Source organism: Plasmodium relictum (genome assembly GCF_900005765.1).
Source record: "Plasmodium relictum strain SGS1 genome assembly, contig: PRELSG_00_v1_79, whole genome shotgun sequence".
Lineage (NCBI taxonomy): Eukaryota > Apicomplexa > Aconoidasida > Haemosporida > Plasmodiidae > Plasmodium > Plasmodium relictum.
The window spans coordinates 14,256-26,780 of record NW_021628740.1 but is presented as its reverse complement, the minus strand read 5'-3'; the positions used below and the strand labels follow the sequence as shown (position 1 = coordinate 26,780).

At 22.9% G+C, this 12,525-nt stretch overlaps 1 protein-coding gene across 1 annotated transcript, besides 2 other annotated features; it reads left to right on the top strand.

The window, feature by feature from the left end:
* Positions 1-22: a repeat region.
* Positions 23-68: 46 nt separating this feature from the next.
* Positions 69-3,381: a repeat region.
* A 4,937-nt stretch (positions 3,382-8,318) lies between these two features.
* On the top strand, positions 8,319-12,525 carry PRELSG_0006900 (surface-associated interspersed protein (SURFIN); the record flags this gene model as incomplete). The annotated part of the gene is made up of 2 exons (XM_028676790.1): positions 8,319-9,716; positions 9,844-12,525. 2 exons carry the CDS (start codon positions 8,319-8,321, stop codon positions 12,523-12,525), a joined length of 4,080 nt encoding a protein of 1,359 aa, XP_028531263.1.

Below are 12,525 nucleotides of genomic sequence, written 5' to 3'. Positions count from 1 at the left end.
ACTTGTAGATACACGTACAGTAACCTAGCATTTTGTACTGAAAAAGGTTAATAATAACCTTTATTAACCAGGTATATATAATTTTCCTGTTTTGTAATGAACTGATAATTCATTTCTCCATACATCTCTTGGTATATCATTATGATTTTCTCGTACTTCATCGGTAATTTCTTGACAAGAAAGGATATTATATATATCTTCATATTTTTCTGAAGGTTTATTACAACACAATACCATATAATTTTGAAGATCAGTATCATCTTCTATTGATCTAGTGATCCAATCAGCTAAGCTATTTTGTACTCCTTCTATGTGTTCAAATCCTAAATTAAATTCAGATAATCTCAACTTCCATCGATACAATTTTCCAGTATTAATTGAATCCATTCCAATTAAACTTTTACAATCTGTTTTTATTAATGCTTTAGATCCTTTAATATAATAATCGAATGTTTCACAAGCTACTACTATAGCAAATAATTCTTTTTCAACTGTACTCCATTTCTTTTGAACATCATTTAACTTCTTAGATGTATAGTGGATAAACCAAGTTTCACCGGTATCATTACTTATCTGAGTCAATGCAGCTCCTATAGCATAATATGAGGCATCAGTATAAATAGTATACGGTTTTTCTAACTCTGGAAATGACAGTTAAGTTATTTCAGCCATTTTATTCTTAATTTGTTCAAATACTTGTGAATGTTCTTCATTTCATTCAAACTTTTTCTTTTTAGTCAACAAGGGAACTAATTTAGAAGTCCAATTTGAAAAGTTTCTTATATAATTCCTATAATAATTAGCAGCTCCTAGAAACAATCTTAATTGTTTCTTTGATTTATTCCCTGCTTTAATAATTATTTCTATTTTATCTAATTAAGGTCTTATTCCTTCTCTATCTATTATTTGTCCTAAATAAGTAATAGACGTTTTATATAATTCGCATTTTTCAATATTTATTCCAAGATTGTTGTCCATCAAAAATTTATAAACTCTTTTTAAAACATTATGATGTTCATCTATCGCTTTTGTTAAAATGACGACGTCATCAATATACACAACTACGCAATTCTCTTGAATTAATTCCATAAAAATATTTTCCATAATTCTTTGAAATTGGGTAGGACTTGTTTTCAATCCAAATGATATCACATTAAACACAAATGTACCATGTTTGGGAACAACATAATTTGTATATTTCTTGCTATTACTTTCTAATGCAATATTCCAAAGACGATATAGTACCACTAAATGTTTGAAATATATGTTTCATATTAGGAATAACATATAAATCATCTAATATAAATTTATTCAAATAGCGATAATCTATATTGTGTACTAACACTGATAAAAAAAAAAAATATATATATATATTTTTTTTTTGTGTTTGTTTTTTTTGTTTTGAAATATTTTAAAAAAAAAAAAAAAATTTTTTTTTTTTTTTGGTAACATTTCGTCTACTTTTTGATGTAATTGTTAACATTTCTTCACTTAATGGTCTAGGATTATAGCGACGAGCTTTTCCTTGTACTTTAATAGAAACTTTGTATTCATCATTGGGTTTCATATTTTTGTTTTCCCAAAGTTTAACATAATTTTCTATTAAATTTTTCATTTATCTTTATCTTTCTGATCATTTAAATCAGATTTGTCTATGAAATTTTGTATTACTTCTTGTTTTGATTTTTCCACTCTTCCTTCTGTATTTTCAGTTTTAACTTCCATATGTATCTTTCTCATATTCTTCTTGAATAATAAGTCTTAATTGTCTCATTATCGTTATGCTAAGTAAAATGAAAGGTTTATTTTCCTTTATGATTACAAATCTTATTCTAATTGTTCTACCATTAGATAGCATTTTTATCACAATTTTTTTAGATTTTCTTGCATCATTACGAACGAATAATCCTCTAATTGAAAAAGGTGGAATTTAAAAATCAGTCTTTATATTTAATTCCTTTGCAGTATAAGTTGATATAGTACTTACGTCTGCTCCTGAATCTAGTAAGATATTTACTACCTTTCCATTAACTTCTACTAATCGTCTTCTATACTTCTCACAATCTTGATTGTCTTCACAGTATTCAATTCTATTAACACGAGATATGTCTTCATCTGAGTTTTCTAAACAATCACTGTCTCCAGGCTCTTTTTCTGATTCATCTTGTTCATTAATTTTATTGACTCTATTTCGTTTTTTTGTAAATTCTTCATCACTTTCTTTAACTTGTTGTTTTTCTTTATACCTTTCTTTTGCTCTTTCCTTTTGTTTTGTAATGTGTTCCATCTGCTTATCAAGATATTTTTGCATTTGACGGATTCTCTGTGGATTAGTTTCATTCTTGAACATTTTAACATGAACATCATACCTTTTATTAGTTATTATTCCTTTAATTTCATCTTCATTATCTCTTAATACCTTATTTTTACAGATTTTTGCTAAATGTCCTATAATATTACAATTTTCACACCTTTTTTTACGATGTATGCAATCCTTCTTAAAGTGTCCTTGTTCTCCACAATAAAAACATTTAATATGTGTTTTATTATCAATTTTATTATATTTTCCGATGTTCTCATGTTTCAAAGCATACATTTCAACTTCTGATTTTAACGTTTTAGTGTTGACTTTATTTTCTAATTTTAATGTAGAAGATATAGCTTCCATTAATAGCATATATTTTGGTAAATTATTATGTATTGCAATTAAATATTTCTCTGGGACATGAAGCCTAAAAATTTTCCATATGTCCTTGAGAGAGAAACAATTATTTTCTTCAAAGCATAAACAACTATTAACAAATAACATACAATTCGTGTTAAATGATTGTATGGCGTCTGCTATAGTCAATTCTCTTATAGGAATAATGAAGCTTTGCAATTGTACTATTCTCTCATCGTTATTAGTGAACAATAACCTTGATATCTTTATCTTTAATTGTTGTACATTGGTGATTTGATCATCCTTTGCTAAACTAGTTATCTTTTTGGAATATATTCTTGGTAACAATAATTTCATTATCATGCATGTTTCCATTCTTGTTAACCTTTCCATATCTACTGTATCTTCAAAGTTTCCAAACCACTTAAAATAATTTATCATTGACTTATGATCTAATTGTGGTAATATATATGGCACTTTAACTTTATCAAGTTCTTTATTTTTCTTATTGAACACATAAGATTCACTGAGATTTATTATCTCTTCAAATATATCCAATCCAAGTCTTTTGATATCTTCTTTCATTTTTTTGGACTGCTAATATATTGAGGTTCTGTTTGCGCTGGTCTCGATTTTCCTGCCGTTGTCGCCAATTGATTTATTGATTGGTCATTTAATGACTTTGCTAGAATATTAAACAAACAAATTAATAAAGAGCATTGTATAACTAAATATACGCTTATATATATATTAGTTTTTTAATTGTTATAAATGAGTTTTTATTTACAAAGAATTACTTATTCTTTTAATTAAAAACATACAGATAAACTATAATAATTAATAAAGTCAAAATTTTCTTATATTCAATGTTATTTCAAAATATACATTGAATAATACATAAACATATTTTTTTTTCTCTTAAATTTTAATAAGTTAACATTTCTTCTTTTAATTTTTAAAACACTAAAAAAAATTAAAACATAACACAATAAAAATAATTTCGACCAACTAAAAAAAAAATATTTTTTTATATTTTTTTTTTTTAATTACAAAGATGTATATGAATAAAAAAAAAACAAACAAAAAAAAATAACTTTATTTTTTTTTCTTTTTTTTTTTTTTTATTATTAACCAGTGTCAGTACATGGTTAACTTGTATGTACACAAGTAGTAAACTAGCTTAGTGTACTACAAAAGGTTAATAACTAATTTTATTAACCACTATTAAAAGATGCAGTAAAATTTAATATCAAAATTAAATATTATGCATCATAATAAACCATTATATATATAATAAAAATAAGTATATATATATATTTAAAAATGTATATTTATTTATACATGCTCTTTATTAATTTGTTTGTTTAATACTCTGTCAGAGTCATTAAGCGGGCAACTAATAAATCACCAACTTAGTGTGTCTAATAGAAGTTTTTTTTTTTTTTAGACGTATCTAGGTTATAATTATATTAATATCTTTTTATTTTTTTTATTATACTTTTTTTGAATTTTTTTTATAAAAAGTTTTACTTTTTGGAAAAAAATTTTTTTGAGAGAGGAATGAATAAGAAAAAGGCTGAAAATAGGTGACGTCAATAAAATTTTTATTTAACTTATTATAAAATTTAGTTTTTAAAAGTGATTTAATTAATTTTGTATTATTGATCAATAAATTAATTCATTGCTCTTAATTAAAATACAGTTTAAGGTTTGTCTTAATAAAACTTATATATATATGTTCGTGATTAATTTAATAATATTAAACAATTATTAAAACCTAAATTTTTATGTCTTATTGGTTAATAAAAGATGTTATTAACCTTTTATAGTACACTAAATTAGTTTACTAGTCGTGTATGTGCAAGTTAGCCATACACTGATGATAGTTAAAAAAAAAAATATATATATATAAAGTTATTTTTTTTGTTGTTTTGCTATTTTTATTTTTATACATCTTTGTAATTAAAAAAAATAAAAAAATTAAAATGATTTTTTTTTTTCGTCAGTTGAAATTTGTTTGAATAAAAAGAAAATTAATTTTTACTTATAAAAAGAAATTAAATAAATAAAGCATCATAGTGTTAATGTTATATTCAATGTATATTTCGAAATAACATTGAATGAGCTGGAGATTAAATTTTGTTAATTGTTATAAAATATATATATGTTTTTTGTTTAAAAGAATATATTAATTCTTTGTAAATAAAATCTCATTTATAATAATAAATATATTTATTAAAAGATGCAGTAAAGTTTAATACAGATAAAATATTATGCATCATAAGAAATCATTATATATATATAATAAATATATATATATGTATATATTTGAAAACGTATACTCATTTATACATGCTCTTTATTAATTTGTTTGTTTAATACTCTAGAAAAGTTATTAAGTAGCCAATTAGCGAATCACCTAGGAGTGCATTGCATGCAAAAGGTCAAATTACTAGAACTTCGACCAATTTAGTGTGTCTAATAAAAGTTTTTTTGTTTGACACATCTAGATTATAACTATATTATGTCTTTTTTTTTTTTTTTTGAATTTTTTTTTAAGGTGATTTAATTAATTTTGTATTATAAAGAATCTATAATTGGTTAATAAAATTTGTTATTAACCTTTTGTAGTATATTGAGCTAGTTTACTACTTGTATACATACAAGTTAGCCATGCACTGACGCTAGTTAAAAAAAAAAAAAATAAAGTTATTTTTTTTTTTTGTTTGTTATTTATAAATATATACATCTTTGTAATTAAAAAAAAAAATATAAATTAAAATAAATATTTTTTTAGAGAAAAAATTAATTTTCTTTTGTTGTGTTTTTGACTTTTGTTTTTTTTAAAAAAAAATTAAATAAGAATTAATTTTTATTTATTAAAACTTTAGAGATAAAATAATTATGTTTATGTAATATTCAATGTATATTTTGAAATAACATTGAATAAAATAAAGTTTTGACTTTATTAATTGTTATAGTTTGTCTGTATGTTTTTAATTAAAAGAATAAGTAATTCTTTGTAAATAAAAACTCATTTATAACAATTAGTAGGACTATTAAAAGAAGCAGTAAATTTTAACTCAGTTATAAATGCTCTTTATTAATTTGTTTATTTAATACTCTAGCAAAGTCATTAAGAGGGCAATTAATAAATCAATAATATAAAATTATAAAGGAGTCCTAAAAATTTGCTCTTTATTAACTTGGATGTTTATTGCTTTTATCCAAGTCATTGAATATCCAATTAATAAAACGATTATATAAAAACTTTAATGCAAAATTATAAAGGAGTCCTAAATTTTTCTTTTTAATAATTTGGATATCTATCACTTTTATTAAAGTCATTGAAGAACTAATTAATAAATCACAAAGTTATTCAATGATTAATTAACTATATAGTTATAGAAAGATTTGTACAATACACATTTTTACATTTCATCTTACTGATATAACAATTCATGATATAAATTATTGCGCCTTTATTAATAAAACATATAATGTATATAATTTATATTTGTATTTTTTTTTTTAAAAATAAAAAAAAAAATTCTTTTGTTCATTTAATTTTAACTCAGAACTTATAATTTTCCATTTTATCCTTAAAAAAATTGAATATAAGTTACCGTGATAACTGATTTCCTATTATTTCAGTTAAAATAATTCCTGTAATTCATTAATGGAATATAAAATCTATAAATTAAATATTAGTGATGTTCCAACTATAATTTATTTTTAAGGATAGAGAAGAAGTACCTAATAATAATTTACAATTGTGAAATACTTTTTATTCAAATTAAACTTATTTTTTATAGAAAAATATGTTTAGAAAAAAATTAAAGGGGAACAAATTTGATATTCTGTAAGTCCTATACATATAACCTTAATTTTTTATATATTTAAAATAAATAAAAAATTATATTTATAAAATGATACACAATATATTTCTTTACTTTTCTTTTTATATTATTAATAATAATTACTATTAAAAAAAAAAAATGTTAAATGATACGAAATAAAATATAAAAAGAAAGTTAAACAAACCATAATTAAACAAAAATCTAATAAAAGTAAATCAAATAAATGAATATTAAAAAAATATTTTTTAGTAAATTAATTATAATGGAATAATAATATTTATACAAGTTGAAAAATTATCATTTTTTTTTTTCTCTTTTTATTACTTGCATTTTTTGTTAAAAATATATAATTATTCACAAAAAAAAAAGAAATAAAATCAGTGAAATATAGTAATATAATCCAAGTTAAATAAAATAAAATATTTTATAGATTTTTAAAGGTATTATAATAAAATATATCTTCATAAAAAATGTAAAAATTACTATTTTGTTACTTTTTTTTTTTTTTTTGTATATGAAGTGATTATTGAGTAATCATCAAATTTTTATTTCTTTTAGATTAATTGGATGATATATGTATTTTTTTTAATCAATATTCATATTTATCACGAATCTATATTATTTTTTTCAGAAAAATATAAATATTTTCTCTTCATTCTATACTCTTATAATTTAATTGATCAATTTTTATATTTTCTAAAATATTTTCATGTTTCAAATGATTTATCACTAAAAAGTTTTCTAGCTTATCTATGTATAGAGCTATATTGATAATTAAAACAATATTTTTTAATTCAAAAACTTAATTATTATAACCAAAAAATGCACATAAAAATTAAAACAAATAAGGGAGAAAAAAGGGAGAAAACCAGTAAAAATATCAGATAAGTAGTTTCTGAAATAATAAAATGAAAGTAATGTTATAATTACTGAAGTGAATAAGCCTTAAATAATTAAAAAAAAAAAATGATCAGGGATTATATTAATTTTTTATAATATTTCCTTTTTTAAAAATTAAATTTCAAACCATATATTTAAATTTAAAATTTTTAATTCCTTATATATTATTTTTTTATTTAATATATTTAAAAATAATTATTTATTTAATAAAAAAAAGTTTATTTTATTAATCGTAGATGATCGCATTTATCTATAAATTATTCCTGAAAAAATAGAAAAAAAAAAAAATATTCAAATAAAAACCATGCTTATATATTTAAGAATGATTTATTCAATAATGCATAGTAGAAAAAAAAGAATATAATACATATATAAATAAAAAATTTGTGAAATAATCTTTTTTTTTCTTAATTTAATAATTTTAATTTTATAATAAATCTCATAATTTCAATTATCATTACATTTTTTTCTTAATTATATGGATTAATTTTACCTAAAAATAAAGGTACTATTATATAATAACCTTAAAAAAAATTAGAAACTAATTTTTATTATGAAATATTTGCATTTTAAAATTACAACAATTTAATATAAAGTTTATTAATATATTAAATGGCATCATAATATCTAGTAAAAACACTAATGTTATTACAAATTTGATTTATCTAATTTACATATGGTAATTTTAAAACTCCATGCAAAAAAAAATATTTTTATATTTTTGACTATAAATATCATTTTTATTCTCTTAATTTTAATACTTCATTATTCTTATAACGTAATATGAAATTTTGCATTTAAGAAATATATAAATATATAATAATTATTCGTCTTTTAAAATCATCTATTTAAACTAAATAATAATACATACAAGCATAATTATAATTTGAGATTGAATGGATATTAATAAGGAACTTAATAGAAAAACTAGAAGTTTAATCCAATCACTTCAATCACTTTTTAGTAATCCATACAGAGATTGGAAGGATAAATTTACTAGGGAAGTCGATCAGCGCCTTAATCAATTGAAAAGGGAAACAATTTTGAAAAAACAAAAGAGACTCTGTAGAGATTTTAATGATTGGGTAGATGATACAAAGGAAGATTTTTTTACTACCCTAGGAAAAAAATTAAACATTCAAAGAGATAGTAAAACAAAATGGGAAGAAAATGAGAAATCTATAATTGGTAAAATGTCATCTATCTACTCATGTAAAAGAAATCCTAGTAAATATAATAAAACAATAAGAAATAAAAGGAGACGTGTAGAAGACTTTTGCGAAGAAAGGGATGAGCGTATTGGAGAACTGAATAAGAATTTTACGAATCAAAAATGCATGGATTTAAACAAATGGATTAATAGCAAAAAGGATGATTTTACTAAAAATAACAGATGGAGTATAGATGATAGCAAGAAAAATAATAAAGATTTCGAAATTTCTAAAAATTGTACATTGTATAATATGAAAATGTTTTCTTCCAATATTGATTGCTATAAATCAGGTTCATATTCTGATAAAACATCAGAAAATAATAATTTTGCCTCAAATTCAAAGAAAACATCTAACAGCATAACATCGAACACTAATACTAATCAACACACCCCCACTCCTAAACTTGCAATTAAATCTCCAACTGGATCTACTCCTAAAAGCGTAACTACAACTTCAATTATATCAACACTTACATCCGTATCTTCACTTACAAATACTCCCTTATCTACAAATATATCTCCAACTAAAGTTGCTTCTACAAGTATAACCACAACCTCAGTTGCACCAACATCTTCAACTGTATCTCCACATACAAATGTATCCGTTTCTTCAAATAAATCTCCAATTAAGCCTGCTTCTACGGGGACAAATAAAACAGAATCTTTACCAACACGTGCAACGCCATTAACACCTGCAAATACATCTTCATCTACAAGTGCATCTGTATCTGAAGCTATATCTCCAATTGAACTTTCTACTATAAATACCACAACTCCAGTTGTAAAAGAACCTAAAACTTCATATAATTTATCTATATCTCCAGATATAAATAAAAATACTTTAAATAGTTCAATGAATAATTCCAATCTTATGCTAAATAATTCAATAAAGACTTTATATATATCAACAAGTAACGTTGTAGCTACCCATCCTTCACTTCTACAAGATGCAACTTTTCCAAATATAATTTCAGGTAATTCTACAAAAACTACATCTTCAGGAATTTTACCTACCTTAATTATTCTCCCAATAGGAGGATCACTAATTTTATTTATGTTCTTTTTTGCCCTTCTCTATAAAGTAAGATAAATTATAACATAAATATGTAAATATTTCTATATTCATTTTATTTATTTATTTTTGTTAAAATAAAATTAAAATAAAAAAATGTACTCTTTTAATTTAAAATTTTCTATTTATATAATAGCATACTCCTATTGGATCATGGTTTGATAATCGTAAATCTAAGAAAAAAAAAAAACATAAAAAACAGAAAGAAGTACAAATAGATTTGACAACATCTTTAGCTTTTCCCTATAAAAAGTTAGAGAATAATATGAAAAATCTTGGGATATATGAGAAAAACGGTTCCATATGTGAAATAAGATTGGAAAATGAAGTTAATATAGGTGAAAGATACGGAGAAGAAGAATCCAAAGAAAATGAAAATAAAGAAAAAGAAGAAAGAATAAAAAAAGAAGAAGAACATAGTAAAAGAAATATAGAAACAAAGATCAATACTGTTGTAATAGATAAAAAGTGGAAATGGAAAGCTATAATTGAAATTCATATGATGGTATTAGAAGAGTGTCAAAAGGAAGAGTGGGAATTTAATAGAAGAGGATTTCTAAAAATTTGTTTGGATGAATTTAAAGAAGAAGGTATATATTCGGATATAATTATCAGAGACTTAACAATGGAAATAGATCAAGAAAAAATTACTAGTATTTTTTTAGAACAAAAGCCTTTATGGAAAATATGGACAGAATGGAATGATAAGTTGATAGAGAAATGGAAAAAGAAACAGTGGTTTAAAAATTTGATAGAAGAATGGAAAAAAGAAGTAAATAAATGTGTAGAATTAATAAAAGAAGAGATGATGGAAGGCACAGAAAAGGGAGCAATTAACCCCATGCTAGAGAGACAAAAAATAATATGGAAGAATTGGATACAAAAGCAAAAAAAGTCGCATATTTTTAATGAAAGATTGTTAAAACAATTGCTAGTAGAATATGAAGTAGAAGAAATGAAAAAAAATATGGAAACAACAGATAGAGAGAAAATAAGAACTCAGATAGAGGAGAGAAATAAAGCATATAATGATTCAAACAAAAATAAATTAATATCGAGATTAAGGATAGAGATATATATGATGGTATTGGATGAATGTAAAAAAGAGGAATGGATAAGGAACAATAAAGAATTTTTTAAAGAATGCATAGAAAAGTTGAAAATGCAGGACAATTCAGATGAAAAAAAAGAAATTTTGGAAATAGAAGAAGAAATAATAAAAAACTTTATATTAGAAAAAAAAAGAGGAAAATTAGAGAAATTTAAAAAAGAAAAATGGTTTATTGAATTGAAGAAAGAATGGATGGGCAAAGAAAAGAAATATATGGAAGAGTTGAACAAGGAAAACTTATTAGGGAATAATGAGCAGATAATCGAAAACCCAATGCTGCAAAAGCAAAAGATTATATGGAGAAAACATTGGAAAGATATGCATAAGAAGTTTTTAGAGAATGAAAATAAAAATGAATCCTTTATAAAGTTCATGGATGAATACAATAGTAAAGAAGTCAATAGAAAAGAATCAGATAAAATTAACGTAGCAGAAAAAAATATAAAAGATGATGAAATTGGAGAGGAAAGAGAAAAACAAAAATATTTACAGGAGAAAAAGGAGGAAATAAATAGAGAAGATGAAAAAGAAAGAAAAAAAAAAGAACAAAAGATAAAACATATGGAAGAGAAGGTAGAAAAAGTGAAAGAAAAGAGCGATTGTATGATATTGAGAAAAAAGCCGAAGCGAAAAACTTTAATAGAAATACATATGGTGATAATGGAGGATTGTAAACAAGAGGAGTGGGAATTAAATAGAGTAGAATTTTTAGAAATTTGCTTAAATGAATGGTTAAAAGATGAAGAATCAGTTGATGTAAAGGGCAAAGAAGCTACAATGATAAAAAAAGAAGAAAGTAGTAGCATTGAATCAGAGAAACAAAAGATATTATCAGGGAAATGGATAGAAAGACAAGGAAGCATGTTGGAAAAATGGAAAGAGGAAGAATGGTTTAAAAATATGAAGGAAGAATGGAAAAAAGAAGAAAAAAAATATATAGAAACATTAGGAAAATCAGAAATTATAGATGGAACAAATGAAAAAAATAGTCATCCTACATTAGAGAGAAAAAAAGAAATATGGAAGCAATGGTTACAGAAACAAAGGGAGTTATTTATGGGATATTATAAGAAGGGATGGTTTGAAGAGTTGCTAGAAGAATATGAATTCGTAAGAGAAGAAAACGAAGAGAATGTAGAAGAAAAGGAAAATAATTTAGAAAATCAGAGAAGAGACGTAACAGTAGTAGACATAAAAAAAGAAGTAAATAATAAGATAAAGAAGGAAAAGTTAATATCTAATATGTGCGTAGAGATACATATGATGATATTAGATCAATGTAAAAAGGAAGAGATATATTCCATGAGAAATGAGTTTCTTAGATCATATATAGAACAAAAGAAAGAACGTGGAGGATCCTATAAACAAAAAATGGGAAACAAGGAAACAGATAAGACAGAAGAAGAAAGAGAAATGAATATTATGATAGATAAGAAGAAAAAACAATGGGAATGCTGGAAAAAAGAAGATTGGTTTCAAGAGCTGAAGTTGGATTGGAAAGAGGAAATGAAACGTATGATAAAAGATACAAACAAAATAAAAAAAGAAATAATAAATCCCATGTTGGAAACACAAATAGTTCTGAAAAATTGGCAAGAAAGGCAAAGAAATATTTTAAAGAAACGGAATAAACAAAATAAACATGAAAATTCGATAAAAAAGAACAAAGATGAAGAAAAAATAAAAAAAGAAAATGAAATGACTTAA